The sequence below is a fragment of the Diabrotica undecimpunctata genome, chromosome 9, assembly GCF_040954645.1.
Source record: "Diabrotica undecimpunctata isolate CICGRU chromosome 9, icDiaUnde3, whole genome shotgun sequence".
Taxonomy (NCBI): Eukaryota; Metazoa; Arthropoda; class Insecta; order Coleoptera; family Chrysomelidae; genus Diabrotica; species Diabrotica undecimpunctata.
This window is the reverse complement of record NC_092811.1, coordinates 34469323-34489786: the sequence shown is the minus strand read 5'-3', so window position 1 is coordinate 34489786 and position 20464 is coordinate 34469323. Positions and strand designations below refer to the sequence as shown.

At 31.5% G+C, this 20464-nt stretch overlaps 1 protein-coding gene across 2 annotated transcripts in view; it reads right to left on the bottom strand.

Moving 5' to 3' along the window:
• LOC140449818 (dynein axonemal heavy chain 1-like) overlaps positions 1 to 20464 on the bottom strand; it is a 1063244-nt gene that overhangs the window by 955876 nt on the left and 86904 nt on the right. For both annotated transcript variants that reach the window (XR_011951893.1, XM_072543176.1), the window contains exons 10-11: positions 19294 to 19553; positions 12667 to 12892 (exon numbers count right to left, since the gene is read on the bottom strand). Coding sequence is in view for 1 of the 2 variants with exons in the window: in XM_072543176.1 (XP_072399277.1) it covers positions 12667 to 12892; positions 19294 to 19553 (486 nt within the window). In the remaining variant the exon portion in view is untranslated. The remainder of the gene's footprint in view (positions 1 to 12666; positions 12893 to 19293; positions 19554 to 20464) is intronic.

Here is a 20464-nt window from a genome sequence, read left to right as displayed (position 1 = left end):
ACTTGGTTTCACTTTTGTTGTAAAATTGGAGGCGTAAACAATGTGTATTTTTAATTGTGAATAATTATTGAGCTTTGAAAATGCCGAAAATAAGCAATGTTTCAACTTGGATAAAACCTTACAAAGAGCTATCTATGGATATGGATAAAGTTTATTGCTCATGTTGTGGCAAAACTGTAAGTACATACGTATTATTTTTTATTTTATTTTAAAAATTTACACGGTGGTACAAACAAAGATTTTAAAATTGGAGATTATGTTTAAGAAAAGTACCGACACAACGCTAGTTCGCAATAAATCGATGTATTTTTTCTTTTTTCAAGCATTTTTTAAACTCCTTGCGATAAAAAATAGGATACCTATTTAAAATTCAAATCATTCAATAGTCTACTGAAAGGTCGCTAACATTTTTTTTAACAATAGCATAGTTTGCTTTAATTTTGCTAAAAAAAAACATATTGTACCGTTTTTAAATAAAACGAGCGGTTCGAATTTATATAAATATATTTATTTATAAGTTTACAGTTCGGTAATATCTTAACAACTAAAACTAACTCATAACATCGTTACATATATATACCAAAAGTATTATTCTAGAATAATCCAAAGTAGTCCCACCTCTAATTCGCCTACGTGACCCGTTGTTCTCTCTCGTACTCGATACATCGCGAAAGTTCTCGAAGCGTTTTCGAGATGCAACCGTTACATGGGCCATGCTGAAAGCATGTTCGTAACAATATATATTGGACTTAATTAGGTGCTTTTAATTTATGCTCACAGTATTTTTTCTTTAAATGTAAACAGAAAAGACCAAGAGCATCTTGTAAATATTTGGGGGTTCTTCTTTCTTGTACATACATTTCTTGACATTTTCCAGATTACTACACCGATTTTTATTTGATTTCATTTAAATATTTTAATTGTTATGCAAAAACGGTTCATTTTTAGTTTATTTCTACAATCTTAGATTTTAAAAATGGGTACAACTATAGAATATTTATATTCTTTTTTAGATTTTATCTGAAAAAAAATTTCAAATAGATCAGCATGTCAGAACCGTGAAAACATTTAACTAAAAAAGTGAAAACCACATCCGGTGAAAAATATCAACCTTCAGTGTCCAAGTGCTTTCAGTCAAGTTCCAAAAAACAAACCAAACAAGAAATTTTTAACAAAAACTTGTGTCGTGTATTAGTATCTTCTAATATACCGCTTTCAAAATTATCTAATGAAAACTTTGGTTCTTTTTCAAAAAAATATTGCAAACAAAACATTCCCAGTGAACGAACTCTAAAGAGAAATAATGTCAAGTTGTTATACTCCTCAGTTATCCACAACATAAAAGCCGAAATAGGTAATAATTACTTTTACATATGTGTGGACGAGACCACTAACTCGTCAGGAAGATACATTGTGCACTTTTTGATTAGTGTACTTAGCGATGAAACCTTTCCAAAATCGTATTTAATTTCCTGTTAGCAAGTGGAAAAAACGGTTTCTACAAGAAGCATTAGCAAACTTTTTTCTTCCTGCTGCTGTGCCTAATGATAAATTACTCCTTATTTTATCTGATGCCGCACCATATGTGGTGAAAGCAGGACAAAATTTAAAAATATTTTATCCAAACTTAATACATGTCACTTGTTTAGCGCATGGAATAAACAGAGTTGCGGAGGAAGTAAGAAAATAATTTCCACTAGTTAACAGTTTAATAGTGAGCGTCAAAAAGGTATTCCTGAAATCACCTGTAAGAATACAATGTTACAGAGATATGCTTCCTGCTGTTCCACTGCCACCGCAACCCATTTTAACACGTTGGGGAATATGGTTGGAAGCAAGCTAATTTCTATGCTGATCATTTTGTTGATTAAAAAAAAAATAATTAACCATTTTACGGAAGATAGTTGCCAATCTTTATTGGAAGCTAAGCAAGCCTTTCAAAATAACATCCTCTAACAGCAACTGTCATTCATAAAATCAAATTATAGTTTTGTCCAGAAAACTATAACTCAATTAGAATCCTCAAAATTATCATTGTTAGAGAGTAGTTTTAATAAAAGAATTTGAGTCTTTGTGTCAAAACGTTAAAGGTACTATAGGAAAGGAAATTTTTCAAAAATTTAAAGTAACCATGGAAAAACATAGTGGTTACCAGGTTCTTTCTGAAGTAGTTCAAGTACTAGCTGGACATTTTCCGAACGACTTAATTTAGAACCATTCATTAGAGTAAATTTGAAAAATGCCCCAGTTACATCAGTTGATGTCGAAAGAAGTTTTTCTATTTACAAATATATGTATTCAGATAGAAGCTATAAGTTTTTATTAGAAAATTTTGAACATCATTTAATAATCTATTGTTACCACAATTCAAAATAATATTTATATGTTAAAATAATTGTATATGTTATGTATTTATAATATTTAAGTATTTTGTAAATAAAAAAATATTGTAAATATTTTTTATTACATGCATATTTTCTAGATAAATATGCATATTTTGCATAAAACACTGCATATTTTTGCATAAAATACTGCATATTTATGCACATATTTCATACTTTTTTATTTGCATATTTGCCTAAGTCTACTTATGAATATTGCAGTTTAATTTGTATTGTATTATTATATTAATAACAAAATGAACAATGAATTTTACTGCAGAGTATGTGTAAAAAAAATTTGCATTCAACTCCTTTCATACATATATGAAAATAAAAATATACATCAAAATATTGATTCAATCCTTCATTGTTAGTAAGTTGTTATTAATTCTGTTTTTCTTTCTGCTATGTCTTACCTATAGAATTACATATGTAATGATTGTGCAGATTGACTCCCAAATAAATTTGTAACGGCGAATGCGTGTATAGAAGTGTAACTTCCACCGGCAGTCCCACTGGACTGCCACACCCAGTTTTTTTTATATATAATACTTTAGTCATCATTATTAATACTGCGATAGACTATTTCAGCCAAATTAAAAAAAAGTAAGTTTTTACGGTGATTTTCAAATGGACTCAATTTTTCCGAGGTTTCCCATATTTCCCGGCCAGTGAAAACTATGTAGTTATTCATATTTCGAGGAGCTATCCCAGATTAAAAAAGAGGCTTCTAGCTGCAATGGAAGCCGAGATAATGTAAATTTTTCCTATATGTTTTAATTTAAAGTTCCGATCTCGAAAAAAAAAACGAAGCTGAAACAGTTATCTCCCCTTAACTTTCCTATGTCGATCTTTCGAAAGTACTTCGTAAGTTTCGAAAAATTTGATGAATTTTATAGCTATAAGTTTCAATATAAAGTTTGGATTTTTATTCAAAATTTGTGCAAATTTTACTTCTGAATGTTTATAAACAATGGAGATATGATTTTTTTAAAAATAGTCGTTTCTATTGGTCATAGAAGGTTTTTTTATGTGAGTTTTTTTACCAGCTATCCAATGGTGGTACGTACAAGTCTGTATTTTGAAAAATATAGAAGGTATTACAATTGTTTAATAAGTAAAAAAATACCCCTTTTTCAAACGTTTATTTTGTTAGTTATCGCAAATCGCAAAATGTGTTGGTAAGCGCAATTCAACAACGCACGAACCAATCTTAACAATTCTTTTTTTAAAATGTTCCTTGAAGTCTAAGGATGGTTTTTGCGGCAAGAAAAATTCGAATAAGTTCCGGGAAACCTCTAAAACAGCTTTTCTTTTCCCCATACAAATATTTTCCAATATTAATGTAGAATCAATTTGAACTTTATTGCTATTCAATAAAGTTTATATTAAATTACAAGCACTCACTGTTGTCCAAACAATGTAGGTGTGTTTCTTTTAATAAATTCCACAGGGCGTTGCAAAATAAGACGAAAAAAACAACTTTATTTTTACACTCCGTATATGGGTAAAACATTGACATTTTCCAGAAAACATTAATACAGTTATTACCTAGAAATAGATCTGCAATGATCTTTTTTCCATTAATAAATAAAATCTATTATAAATAAATAAATAATTAAAAATAAAATTTTTCCATAAACCTTTTTCCTATACAAATATTTTCTAACTAAATCTAGAGGCAATTTGAACTTTATTGCTATTCAATAAAGTTTATATTAAATTACTAGCGAGCCCGACAGGCTTCGTTCTGTCAAAAAGATTTGGAATGTGGCAGTTTATTTCTTTAATTCTCCTGAACAGAACCGTCACCATGATGATAGGGCGGTGTGTGAGGGTCAGCTCGGGTGACCTAAGTATCTTCGCTTTCACGAATTTTGGACCCACTAAAAACCTTAACTGCGATGTTTGTAAGAGGGCTTCAAACTAAGAGGGGAACTTAAGGTTCAAATCTAATTGAAAAATAATCTAAAGGAATAGTGGGAACCTAAGGGTGACAAATATTTATAAAGTTGGTGCTTCAATGACAAAACATAGAATAATTATTGTTGACAAAAATCTGTTTTATTTTTAATATAGTGCTTTATGATATACAATGTTTTTGTTTAATTACCTGGTGAATATACAAACAAATCTGATGGTTTTCTAACACGGAAACAGGTAAGATCTACGGAGCAATCATAACCCATTTGGTGGTGCAATGATTTTATTAGCAGGAGATTATCAGTGATTCCACGATCAACGCAAGCTGATAAACTCAATGCATGTTTAAAGTCCTCCAATTGATGGTAACATGTCAAGGTATTACACTTTAGCAAGAATATGCGTGTCGAGTTGCAAAATGACCAATCTGGAGACATATTCTCTAAACAACTCATGACATTGGTAATGGCAAATGGCTAAAGATGAACTTATTCAAAAGGTGTTTCCAGATGTTGCTCAAAAATTACAGAAACCATGATTGGTCGAGCGAATGGGCTATATTGGCTGCTAAAAATATAGATGTAAATGAATTAAATTTCAAAATTGAAGAACAAATTACAGACGAATTGAGGATATATAATCAGATGATTCGGCTACTAACTAAGATGCTGTCGTTAACTATCCGCCTGAATTTTTAAACTCGCTGGATTTACCAGGATTGCCACCTCACAATCTTCAATTAAAGGTTGAATCGGTAGTTATAATGTTGAGAAATATACCAACCGCATCTTTGCAACAGCACACGGTTAGCGATAAAAAAATTGTTGAACAACGTGATAAAAGCAACTATACTAAAAGGAAAGTATAAAGGAGAAGACGTTTTGATACCACGCATCCCAATGATTCCGACTGATGTACCATTTGAATTTAAACGACTACAGTTTCCAGTGCGGATTGCTTTTGCTATGACCATAAATAAGTCTCAGGGGCAATCATTGGGTGTCTAGAAAACCCATGTTTCTCACATGGTCAATTGTATGTTGCATGTTCCCGTGTTGGAAAACTATCAGATTTGTTTGTATAATCACCAGGTAATCAAACAAAAAACATTGTACATCATAAAGCACTACAATAAAAACAAAACAGATTTTTGTTAATAATTGTGATGCACTTGATTTAAAATAAAGCGATTACTGAAAACACTTATATACGTCTTATTTCATTATTCTTTATTACATCGGTTATTAACCCTATGTCAATAATAATAATAATAAATAATTAAATATCTCTATGTTTTGTCATTGAAGCACCCATTTTATAAATATTTGTCACCTTTAGGTTTCCACTATCCCTTTAGATTATTTTTCAATCAAGTTTGAACCTTAAGTTCCCCTGTTAGTTTGAAGCCCTCTGGCAGATATCCCAGTCCGGGTTTTTATTGGGTTCAAAAGGGTGGCCAAAGTTCTGGAAGCGAAGATACTTAGGTCACCCGAGCTGACCCTCACACACCGCCCTATCATCATGGTGACGGTTCTGTTCAGGAGAATTAAAGAAATAAACTGCCACATTCCAAATCTTTTTGACAGAACGAAGTCTGTCGGGTCCGCTAGTATCTTAATAAATTTAGCGGTTAGCAACGTATCAATCGTAAAAATGAATACTGCTCAAAGAAACAACGAAGCCTTGGAACCGGATAGTTGAAAATTATAAATGTAGAAAAGTTTAGTAATTAAAAGTACCATTCTGGAAAAAAATTTCATACTATATTACATTATACAATATTACAATAACATAAGCTAGTACAATCTAACCAACAATGATCAATTTCTCCGGTGAGGAGAATTCTGAATCTAAGATTTACGTTTACGTGTATTTTAATTAAATTAAGCTATATAGAGAGTATCCACCATCGTTGCACACAACTGCAAATTCTAAAGCTTATTATAAATATTTAATCATCTTATCTAAAAAGGCTTTCAGATATAGAACTAAAGTTCTTTGAAGACTGCGCCATAACATCCATTTAATTAAATTATTTCAGAATTATTTTCATTTAAGTGATAACTTTAAAATAAATTTATTTAGAGGATTTTATACAGTAACGTGGGGCATTAATATTTCTTAGGAAAGAAACACAAAAACATTATATGCGGTAATGACGAGATATCAAGTCTTGAAAGTATATCATTATAAAGGGTGTAACAAAAAGGTATGTTATAAATTAAATCGCGTATTTTGGGACCAAAAATAGTTAGATTGAACCTTACTTTAGTACAAATGTGCACATAAAAAAATTTACAGCCCTTTGAAATTAGAAAATGAAAATTTTCTCCAATATATCAAAAACTGTTGGGAGATTTTATATTTAAAATGGACATATAGCTTTCTTATGGCAGAAATATCTTTAACACTAGAATGTCGGAGGGGCCAATTTGGCCCCTGTTGCGATTTGAAGTTATTGTAGTTCTTTTATTTGACACAATAATAATTTCATATTTTATGACTTTTAATATTGTTTACTAAATTTATTAAATGGATTTTCTAACAAACCTACCATTGAAGTCTGAAGGGCCAAAGTGGCCCTGTATTAATTATTATCGTTTTCTCGAAAATTTGACGATTTCTTTTAACTTTCTGTCGGATAGATAAAATTATGTTTATGTCCGTTTATTCCTAGAAGGTATTTTGTTACATACTGTTTGTTCCTTGAAAGTATTTTGTTTATTGAGCGGTTTATTAGGTTCTGCTGACTCTCGTTTCTAGAATATTGAAACATTCGTTCAATTGTGAAAATTCAAGATGACTGCAAAGATGTCCCGTCGTGGACTATCAGAGCTTGAACTTCTTGAAGAAATACGAAAAATACAAGAAGATGTTTCTAGAGGTGAATCTGAATTTGCAGAAAGTAATGAGTCAGACGATGAACAATACGTACCATCACAAAATAATAATTCAAGTGACTCTGATGCTTCAGAGCAGTTTAAAAAGTTTTATTGTACAAGACTCACCAATTTATGTAAACACTGCTTCTACAACTCAACGGCACGAGTCAGCTAATTTTATCGTGAATCCAAGTGCATCTAAGCCAAGTCAGAAGAGAAAAAGAGGTCAACAAGGAAAAACTATTTCAATCGGAGACACCGAACAATCGAAAGACGGAACAACGTGGAAAGTTCAGACAACGTATCTTCATATTCATTGAATGTTTGCTCATTACAGGACGCCGCGCTCAGCACAACATTTATCGAGAGGAATCAGGTCCTACGTCGTATCCAAAAAGGAACGTGAGGAACAATTGTGTGGTAAGTGCTTGGCATCTAATAATCAACGACAGCATGTTACATCATATAAAAGAATGCACTATTGCAGAAGCACATCGATGTTTGAAAAATTACACATGGACTATAACTTTGGAAAACTGGAGGCTGCCCTTGCTATTATGTACGCAAGAGGAGTCTACGGCGCCAAAAATTTCCCAACCAACAGCTTGTGGTCAACAGTATGGGGTCCTCAGTTTTTTAGGCAAACTATGCCACGAGACAGATTCAAGGATATTATAAAATATCTCAGATTTGACATAAAGCTAACGAGATCTGAACGATTGAAAACCGACAAATTTGCTCTAGCCTCTGTGGTTTGGAATGGATTTATAGAAAATAGTGGTGCATGTTACAAACCGGGAATAAACCTTACTGTGGACGAACAACTACTGCCTTCTAAAGCCAGGTGCCCGTTCACACAGTACATATCAAATAAGCCAGATAAGAAATACGAAAAATACAAGAAGATGTTTCTAGAGGTGAATCTGAATTTGCAGAAAGTAATGAGTCAGACGATGAACAATACGTACCATCACAAAATAATGATTCAAGTGACTCTGATGCTTCAGAGCAGTTAGAAAGTTTTATTGTACTAGACTCACCAATTTATGTAAACACTGCTTCTACAACTCAACGGCACGAGTCAGCTAATTTTATCGTGAATTCAAGTGCATCTAAGCCAAGTCAGAAGAGAAAAAGAGGTCAACAAGGAAAAACTATTTCAATCGGAGACACCGAACAATCGAAAGACGGAACAACGTGGAAAGTTCAGACAACGTATCTTCATATTCATTGAGTGTTTGCTCATTACAGGACGCCGCGCTCAGCACAACATTTATCGAGAGGAATCAGGTCCTACATCGTATCCAAAAAGGAACGTGAGGAACAATTGTGTGGTAAGTGCTTGGCATCTAATAATCAACGACAGCATGTTACATCATATAAAAGAATGCACTATTGCAGAAGCATATCGATGTTTGAAAAATGACACATGGACTATAACTTTGGAAGAACTGGAGGCTGCCCTTGCTATTATGTACGCAAGAGGAGTTTACGGCGCCAAAAATTTCCCAACCAACAGCTTGTGGTCAACAGTATGGGGTCCTCAGTTTTTTAGGCAAACTATGCCACGTGACAGATTCAAGGATATTATAAAATATCTCAGATTTGACATAAAGCAAACGAGATCTGAACGATTGAAAACCGACAAATTTGCTCTAGCATCTGTGGTTTGGAATAGATTTATAGAAAATAGTGGTGCATGTTACAAACCGGGAATAAACCTTACTGTGGACGAACAACTACTGCCTTCTAAAGCCAGGTGCCCGTTTACACAGTACATATCAAATAAGCCGGATAAGTTTGGCATAAAATTTTGGCTTTTGACATGCGTGGAATCAAAATATATTGTAAATGGTTACTTATACTGGCACTGATCATCTACGCAAGAAAGATACAAGTGTTGGTGAACATGTTGTTTTGCGGTGAATGAAAAATCAACTGGGAAAGGGCAAAAATGTTACGACAGATAACTACTTTACATCGTTAAAATTGGTCAAGGCATTGCAAAAAAAATCAACAAGTCTTGTGGGTACTTTGAATCGCAACAGAAAGGAAGTTCCTCTAAGCGTAAAGAGTAAAAATGGAGAATTATATGTTACCCATATATTCCAGAGCGACGAAAAGATAACACTTACTGCATACCAAGGAAAGAGTCACAAAAATGTGCTTTTGTTGAGCTCATTACATCAATCAGTGGAGGTTGCTGTCGATGGAAAAAAACTTCCTCAAACAGTAAGTTTTTTTAATAAAACAAAATACGGGGTTGATGTAGTGGACCAAATCGCGCGTCTTTAAACTACAAAAGTTGCTTCAAAACGATGGCCAATGCACGTGTTTTTAAGATCTAAACTGATTGATTTACGATGGATAATCCGGTTGTAAAAATACCGGCATGTGCCTTATCTAAGGGACTGCACTTGCAAATTTTTAGTTTAATTGTATCTTCGCAATTAGCTTGTTTATAGATAGATGTGCATTGTGCATTGCTTTAATTTTGAGTTGTGTTGAAATTTTGTTGTGAGTAGTTATAATAATTGTAGTATTTTTTTGTTGTGTGTTTTTATGAAACTGTCTATTGGTGTACAAAGAAAGTGTTTGGGCCGTGGGAAAAATCACCTACAGTTTTTCGTACATGGGAGCAAGAGAACCCAAGTAGTAGTAAACAAAGTGTAGTAGTCAACAATCTTTTAAGTGTAAGTCGTACAAAAAACAATAACACTGAGACTGTAACTGTAGAAAAGTGTTTAAGAGTTCCAAAGAAAAGGATTGTTTTGAATGAAGAGAATTTGTATCACATTTACAGAAATCTTCAAAATAATCCTGAAAATAGTTGTAGGTGAAGGTAGTATTATAAGAAAAGCGGCCTTTCCAACAGGAATTCGGTATTCTACCACGCGCGACATCGTGAAAAGTGGTGTTAAAAAGAGAAAAACAAGATGGGATGCTGGAAAACCTAAACAAATTAATATCGTGACTGATAAATGTTTAAGGAATTTGGTTTACGAAGAATACAAAAAAAAATGTAATGCCAACAATTGATATTATATACACCAAGCTTGTTGCGATGGCAAGAAGCTGCCCTAACACCACTTTACGTAGACGGCTGAAAAAACTTGGGTTTAAATACAAAATCGTTGATAAACGGGTGGCTATTATGAAAAGTAAGAGGATAGTACACTGGCGTTTAGATTATTTAAAAAAAATTCAAGAATATCGAGACCAACAGCGGACTATATATTATTTAGACGAGACATGGTATGCCACGCATGATACCGCTAGCAAAGGTTTGACTGATGGTTCACTTAGGTGCCAGTTGAAAGGAGTACCTCGGAATAAAGGTCTCGGATGATTATTGTGCACTGTGAATCTGCAAATGGTTGGGTGTCAAATGGGTTAATGCTTTACGGAAAAAAAAATAGAAAAATGTAGTGTAGATTATCATCAGAATATGATATTCTACTATATTCGAAGATTGGTTTTAAAACACATCTCAACAGATTAGATCCAGAATTGAAATGGCACGGTCTACATTTATTAAGTTGAGATCCTTGCTGTGCTGCAGTGATCTCAGTTTGGGAACCAAGATGCGGATAGTGAGGTGCTACGTTCTTCCAGTGTTACTATGTGGAGTTGAAGCCTGGACACTGACGCAAGCCACTGAAAAACGAATCGAAGCCTTCGAGATGTGGATATACAGAAGGATACTAAAAATATCTTATGTGGACCATGTCACCAACGTTGAGGTCCTACAGCGCATGACAACAGAAAAAGAAGTGCTTAATTTAATTAAACAACGTAAGCTTGAGTACCTCGGCCACGTGATGCGGAACGAAGAAAAATATCGAATTCTTCAACTTGTTATACAGGGTAAAGTATTTGGCAGAAGAGGACCGGGACGCCGTCGTATCTCGTGGTTGAAAAATCTCCGACAATGGTTTGGGATGACCTCAGCGGAGCTGTTTCTCAGAGCAGTCAACAAAACCATGATAGCCTTGATGAACGCCAACATCCGGACCGGATAAGGCACTGAAGAAGAAGAAGGTTTAAAAATACACTGCTTCCCAATATAACACCGGGCAGTGCGATAGTTAGGGACAATGCTAGCTACCACTCAAGGCTTCTCAAAAAAATTCCTAAGTTCGTCTTCAAAACAGTAACTAAAGGATTTCCTCTCAGATAATGATTTGTATTTTAAATAATACGATTATAATTAAGACAATTATAATAAGAAACAGTTACTTGAAGTGCTTCGTACTAAAACTTATAAGAAACAATATACAGTCTGTCCCAAACCCTTCTTTCAGTGCGTCACTAATTTTGACGTCATATAGGATTTTAAAAATGTCGAGAATTATTGCATGACATTTTAGTTAAATTTGACAGTTGCAGGATCGTAATCTTCCTTTTTCTAATTGAAAATAATTTAATAATAAGTCTTTGTTCTTTCTCGATATATCTCGGCATGTTTAAATATTTTTATGACAAGAAATACAAAATTAAATTTTTACTGTAAAATGTCTGATATTTTAATACTAACAAAGAATATAGACGCTTAGCGTCTATATTCTTTGATACTAACCTAGAATGACAATTATCATTTTATCAGTTAACATTGTGAAAGTACTGTCACGATCGAGACAATCTGCGTCAAATTATATTTATGCGCATCATTGATTGGATATCTATTTAGCGTATTCTAAACTCCAACCAATTATATATCCGCAAAAAGAATTAGCTTCAGTTAACATTGTGAAAGTACTGTCACGATCGAGACAATCTGCCGTCAAATTATATTTATGCGCATCATTGATTGGATAACTATTTAGCGTATTCTAAACTCCAACCAATTATACATCCGTAAAAAGAATTAGCTTTAATATGCTAATACCCGTGAACGATAAAAAATTTTCTAAGTTCTATGTATAATAATCACAGACTCACGTTTTTTTCTGTCACTTCTAGCTTAATGTGTTAGAAAGAATTCGATCAACTATGACGCACTGAAAGAAGGGTTTGGGACGAACTATATATACTCTATATACTGTCAAAGATTACAAGTGCCGACTGCAAAAAAGCAGTACACCGTGTAGTGAAAGTAGAAAATGAGTACAGAAGACTAGGATAATTATTATTTTTAAACAGTGGACAACTTATTATTAATCTGGTGGATAGTGACGATGACGAGAGCTCAATTATTTCAGTTAAAACAACTCAGTTTTTCATTATTAATTGCTAACTTTATTTGAAACAATATTTTCTTAAATGTAAAATACTTTGTTACAATATGTAAAAGTCAGCTATTTTTTTGACCAACGAAACTGTACAATGAGATTTTATAATACCCCGCTATTTTGGTAGACAGTGTTTACCAGTTTATGTTTTTAAATAAAAAGAAATACACGAATACAAAAATGAATGAATAAATTGAGTAAGCCTTCCTTTACTTTTTGTTGGTAGAATAATAACATAAAAAAACTTACTTCTTCTATATTTTCTTTCATTCTTTCGGCAAACGCATCGAGTAGTTTAATTATTATATCTTGTCTTTTATTAATCAAAATATTTCTTAGATAGTCTACCGAAACATGGAACGGCCCTATGAAAATTATAATGGGAAGAGTAGATTCCAGACTGGACTTAAGACGGACTTGCTTGGCAACTTCTTCTTTTACTTCAAAAGCTGAATGTTGTTCTTGTCTGTACGTCCTAAAACGTTAAAAATATGAGGGTAGTGTTGTGTATAGCACAAAACTAAAATTTATTGCTATAGGTTTTGAAGATTAGATTTTAGTTATGGAAACTCTATAGTAGCCGGTTAATGAAAGTGATAAATTGTATTGATCTCATGAGAATCATAAAAATGCAAAAATCGCTCTACGCTTCACATTTATTTTACACCTTTATAAAAACTGAGCTTATTTGCAGTAAAATACAAAAATAAAACAAAAGCTGCACTCTTTATCTTTCAAATTCATCTTGATTTTTGTCCATAGGACACTTGGATCAAAAGATATCGAATTTTTAGTGTCGAGCTGATACACATTTGATTAAGCATTTGATTTCTCGCATGTAACTGACATTTAAATCACCGATCGCTTCAAGCGTTGTTTTTGAGAGAACGGTTAATTTTACACAAAAATTGCTAATAATAATTTTAAGTTTGAAATTATAACTCATAATGGTTGATAGGTTTACTAAAAATTTTGTTTTTATATTACTACCATAAACATATATCATGCCATATTCTCCACACTCACAGTTTGGAGAAAATTTACAAAGCCATTTTTGTTTGTTAATGAATATAATTTACTGCATTTGAATTTAGTTTAAATCACAAAAACATTGCATGAATGTTAATTAAATTTCGAATTGATTACTTTTTATGCAAATATATATATATATATATATATATATATATATATATATATATATATATATATATATATATATTAATAAATTGTATTTATAAATACATATTAAATTTAGATTATTAGCTTTAATAAAAACTAATTATTGTTGTGTATTGTGATTGTGCTCTGCCAAAACAAATAAATAGTCTATTGAAAGCTGATAAACTTTCATATAAGATAGATTATTTTGAACAAGAAATAATGACGGGACGTTTTTACTATTAAAGCCCTAAAAGAGGTAAGTTTAAAATTTAGAGTATATAATTTTGTATTAAAATGTTTTCTAATGGATTTTAGTGTGTTGCAGTAGTCTTAAAACTAAGTGTATTTACTCTTATTATAATAGTTTGACAAATAGTTGACATTTTAAAAATTCCTCACTTAACTAACTACTCTTATGTTTTGGCAACGCTGTGGGGTTCTGAAGTCGTAAATCTTGAATGACGTGCAAGAATTTTTATATGAAAAATGCTATATATACATATTACATATTAATTAAAAAACAAATTCAAATTCGAGATTTTTCTTTTTTTTGTGTCTTTCGCCACAATGCTGTATATTTTTAACATTAGACAGTAAAGACTTACAATAACAACAATAAGCGTACCAACCTTTTTAAAACAGCAGATATTAAATAACAATTTTTAATTAAAAATTAGGGTGAAAATTACGTAAAAAATAAATATTTTAAATCATAAAAATTACAGTATCTTTGGGACATAAAAGCATAAATTATACCGTTTTTACCCTAAAATATCACCCACTTTTACTTCCCGACCTCTGAGTGCTGTAAATTATTTTTCGTTTAATTTTTGTTATATTTTCTTCCTTTTACAATGGGTTTCATCCAGTTACTATTTTTTTTGGTCTCAAAAATTGTCGACTCTTAAATACACCTATATAGAGAATAATACATTTTCGAGTTTTTGTTCATTGTTCTATACTAAATACTCATCAAAAACAATTAATAATATTAATTTAATGGAAAAAACACTTAATTTGTCCGAGACCCCACTACGCGGTGTAAGTTATACAGGGTGTTCCAAAAAAGGTAACCCCGTCTCTAGGGTAGGTAAATAACTGAAAATAATTGGAGTTTGCTTAGTAAAAAATTTTTGTAACGCCATCCGTTTACAAGATACAGGGCGTTGAAGAAAAAAAATGTTACGCATTTTTTACGATTTTGCCAAAACTACTAGCAACATTGTAATGAAATTTTATACGAATATGTTTTGGAAGCTGATACATCCCATGAATTTGTTTTTAAAATAAGTATTAGTCAATATAACTTTTTTAAGAGTATAATTATTAATCAAAATTTCAAGTAAACTTAAACATCATTCAATTTTACACGAAAAAGGTACTCTTGGTAAAACTCGTTACTGTGTACCGTTTTAGGAATATTTTGATTTGAAAATTATGAAGTAATAATTGATCCTGGTAGTAATGATAAAGTTCTAATAGCTATTTTCTCCAAGTGTGCCATGGAAATCTAACATTTATTGATTGTTATGACGATAAATCAACAATAATTAGAGTTTTGAAATCTTGTTATTTGTAAAATCAAATCAAAATGTACTCAAATGTTGAATACACTGACATGTTATTAAGCTTAGGCGAATGTTAAGGATGTTCTAGTGCAGCTGTGACACGTTATGCAGAAAAGTTTCCTAGAAGAAACTTACCAAGTAAAAAAACATTTAGAGCCGTTGAACGACGTTGTCGAGAAACTGGGAATGTGAGACCAAATAAAATAAATTCTGGTAGACCAAGAACAACAAGAACAAGTAATAAAGAAAATAATATTTTAAATTTACTTGATCAAGATCCAACAGTTAGCGTAAGGAATATAGCAAGACAAACAAATACTTCTTCTTCAAGTACTTGGCGGATACTGAAAGAACAGCAATTACATCCTTATCATTACAGACAAGTCCAAGAGCTCTTGCCAGATGATCTACCGGTTAGAGTGGATTTTTGTGAAACATTGCAACAAAGGACAGCCCACAATCCAAATTTTTTAAAATGCAAGTTTTTTACGAAGGAGGCCACCTTTACGCGACAAGGTATGTTTAACTCCCATAATGCACACTACTGGTGTGATGAGAATCCACGAGTCAAAAGGGTATCACATTACCAACAATCATTTAAAGTTAATGTTTGGGCAGCAACTTTAGGTAACAAATTAATAGGTTATCGTATTCTACCTGGAAATTTAAATGGTGATATGTAGACTTAGGCAAATATGCAAATAAAAAATTATGAAATATGCGCATAAATATGCAGTATTTTATACAAAAATATGCAATATTTTATGCAAAATATGCATATTTATCTAGAAAATATGCATGTAATAAAAAATATTTACAATATTTTTTTATTTACAAAAATACTTAAAATATTATAAATACATAACATATACAATTATTTTAACATATAAATATTATTTTGAATTATGGCAACAATAGATTATCAAACGATGTTCAAAATTTTCTAATCAAAACTTATGGCTTCTATCTGAATACATATATTTGTAAATAGAAAAACTTCTTTCGACATCAACTGGTGTAACTGGGGCATTTTTCAAATTTACTATAATAGATGGTTCTAAATTAAGTGGTTCGGAAAATGTCCCAGCTAGTACCTGAACCACTTCAAAAAGAACCTGGTAACCCTATTTTTTCCATGGTTACTTTAAATTTTAGAAAAATTTCCTTTCCAATAGTACCTTTATCGTTTTGATACAATGACTCAAATTCTTTTATTAAAACTGTACTTTCTAACAATGATAATTTAGAGGATTCTAATTGAGTTATAGTTTTCTGGACAAAACTATAATTTGATTTTATGAATGAGAGTTGCTGTTGGAGGATGTTATTTCGGGAGACTTGCTTAGCTTCCAATAAAGATTGTCAACTATCATCCGTTAATTATTTTTTTTAATCAACACAATGATCAGCATAGAAATTAGCTGCTTCCAACCATGTTTCCCAACGTGTTAAAATGGGTTGCGGTGGCAGTGGAACAGCATGAAGTATACTCTGTAACATTGCATTCTTACAGGTGATTTTAGGAATACCTTTTTGACGCTCGCTATTAAACTGTTAACTAGTGGAAATTTTTTTCTTACTTCCTCCGCAACTCTGTTTATTCCATGCGCTAAACAAGTGACATGTATTAATTTTGGATAAAATATTTTTAAATCATTTTGTCCTGCTTTCACCATATATGGTGCGGCATCAGATAAAATAAGCAATAAAAAAACATTAGGCACAGCAGCACGAAGAAAAAAGTTTACTAATGCTTCTTGTAGAAACCGTGGTATTGTTAGATCGTTGGTTTTTTCCACTTCCTTACCGAAATTAAATACGATTTTGGAAAGGTTTCATCGCTAAGTACACCAATCAATAAGTGCACAATGTATCTTCCTGACGAGTCAGGAGTCTTGTCCACACATGTAAAAGTAATTATTACCTATTTTGGCTTTTATGTTGTGAATAACTGAGTAGTTATTTACCTTATTTCTTTTTGGAGTTCGTTCACTGGGAATGTTTTGTTTGCAATATTTTTTTAAAAAAGAACTAAAGTTTTCATTAAATAATTTTGAAAGCGGTATATTAGCAGATACTAATGCCCGACACAAGTTTTCGTTAAAAGTTTCTTGTTCGATTTGTTTTTGGGAACTTGACTGAAAGCACTTGAATACTAAAGGTTGATATTTTTCACCGGATGTGGTTTTTACTTTTTTAGCTAAATGTTTCGCGGTTCTGACATACTGATCTCTTTGAAATTTTTTTGTAGATGAAATCTAAAAAAGAATATAAATATTCTATAGTTGTACCCATTTTTAAAATCTAAGATTGTAGAAATAAACTAAAAATGAACCGTTTTTGCATAACAATTAAAATATTTAGATTAAATGTGCAAGAAGGAAGAACCTCCAAATATTTACAAGAGGATCTGGGTCTTCTCTATTTACATTTAAAGAAAAAATACTGTGAGCATAAATTAAAAGCACTTAATTAATTAAGTCCAATATATGATATGTTTTTGTTTTTAGCAAAATTAAAGCAAACTATGCCATTGTTAGAAAAAAAATGTTAGCGACCTTTCAGTAGACTATTGAATGATATGAATTTTAAATAGGTATCCTATTTTTTATCGAAAGGAGTTTAAAAAATGCTTGAAAAAAGAAAAAATGCATCGATTTATTGCGAACTAGCCTTGTTTCGGTACTTTTCTTAAACATAATCTCCAATTTTAAAATCTTTGTTTGTACCACCGTATAAACTTTTAAAATAAAAATGTTTACTTAGAGACATAAACTGGCAAACACAAACCCTTAATTCCAGGACAAAACGTGACAAAACTATAAGCCGCTGTCTTTTATTAGTTACTATACCAAGAATTTGAATACCAAGTGATTATAAAACAAAATTAAATAGTGTCATTTTCATGCTATCTGTAAGTTTGAATATAAAAATATATGGTTAACACCAAATTTTCAATTTATATGCACTTTATGCTCAATTTTATAAAAATATGCAAAATTTTACATTTTTGCATTTTTTATGCACTATATGCAAAATATGCAATTTGCATATTTGCCTAAGTCTAGTGATATGTATCTTGATTTTTTAAACAATTCCTTATTCGAGATAGTAGATGATTTAACGCTAAACGAGCGAAGATCTTTATTTTTTATGCACGATGGAGCTCCACCACACTTTGATAGAAGGTGTTGTAATTGGTTAAGTAATCATTTTCCGAATCGATGGATTGGTAGAGGTGCAGAAGCTCCGATTCATTGGCCTCCTCGGTCATGCGATTTTAACCCTTTGGACTACGCAGTTTGGTCGTATATTAAGGAAAAAAGTCTATGCTACAGAGGTAAATTCACGCCAAGAATTGGAAGAAAGAATTCAACGTCAATTTAATGACATCATAGCTGATCCCCCACCGTTTAGAAGGTTAATGGAATCTTTAGAAAAAAGAATAGACTTTTTCGCGAATGCCCTCCGTTTTCGTGTATTCGCGAAAACGGAGGGCATTTTGAACACTTACTGTAATTGAATTTTATTTTATGTTTTTAGTCATTTATTTAAGTTTCTTCTTGTGAGTTTTGTTTAATTACTAACTATTTTATACCAGCATCAATTATTACTTCATAATTTTCAAATCAAAATATTCCGAAAACGGTACACAGTATCGAGTTTTACCAAGAGTACCTTTTTCGTGTAAAATTGAATGATGTTTAAGTTTACTTGAAATTTTGATTAATAATTATACTCTTAAAAAAGTTATATTAACTAATACTTAGTACGATCCGTGTAACTAGCGCCCTCTATGAGAATCAGATATAAAAACAAATTCATGGGATGTATCAGCTTCCAAAACATATTCGTATAAAATTTCATTACAATATTGCCAGTAGTTTCGGCAAAATCGTAAAAAATGCGTAAAATGTTTTTTCTTCAACGCCCTGTATCTTGAAAACGGATGGAGTTAAAAAAATTTTTTACTAAGCAAACCCCAATTATTTTTCAGTTTTTTACCTATCCTAGAGACGGGGTTGCCTTTTTTTGAAACACCCTGTATAAAATAACTCTGATGTTTCAGGTTTAATAAAAAACAAGTACACAATTTTTATCAATACAACCGAACTGTAATAACAATTTTTAATAATCTATTACTTACTCTATAAATGCATTGACATCCATGTTAAAAAGTTCCAAATGCATATTATACTTTTGAGCATACGCTTTTAGAGGTATCAGAGCTTTCTCGTAAGCCAAAACAAATCGGTCTCTAATTTGACAAACTTCGGGAGCTAGTAGTCCCACCGAAGATAAATTAAGATCTTTTGGAAAGCGTAAGTTGCTCATTAGGAATGGATGGACTTGTTTGATCTGATGCGTTTGTTTTAATGCTTCGTCGAATAGTTTCAATAGAATGATCTGAAAATTATTTTATTTTAATTAAAATCCTTTTTTTTTCTATTAACCGCATCAACCACTGAGCGTTATTTTATTAGCCAGAGGACAAAATACTATAATTACAACATAAATATAATTACAAAGTAAATTATAATTTCAGTTGGTATGTTAATTAACAAATAGAGCTCTATAATATGTAATCTAATTTATGTAACATGAAATTAGTTTATAATTTTTTAAGGATAATAATGTCTTTTAGCGTTGATTGAAATATTGGAGAGATATATATATATATATATATATATATATATATATATATATATATATATATATATATATATATATTTATATATATATATATATATATATATATATATATATATATATATATATATATATATATATATAATATATATAATATTTCAATCAACGCTTTTAGATAGGTACAAAAGTTTTTAAAATTGCAATTAAGTCCTAAAATTTGTGACATATTGTCAAATGACGATTTACCATAGGGGAGACTAGGGAGACTTTAGACAAGGGAGGAATGAGACACTACATTTTTATTTCCTAAAATCGGGTAAACAGTGCCATCTATTGCTTACTGGTTCATAGCTTAAGTCAAGTCTCTCACTGCCCTGTCAGCGTAACGGCGACAATGATAAGCAAAATGTTGTTGTTAGTACACGTGCAGAAGTTACGCCGAAAGTAAATCTTAATCTGGTGATATCGTTGTAATTTGTACCAAGGTTAAGTGAAAATTGGAGTGGATTCTTCGGGTATTGTGACCTCAGGTATATTTTGAATTATTTGTTTAATTATCTGATTAATTAGAAGTTTAACAAGAATTTTAGGTTAGATTATTTGATGAAATACTATAAAGGGAGACATGAGACAGTTGCTTTAGGGAGACATGAGACGTCTCATAGCTT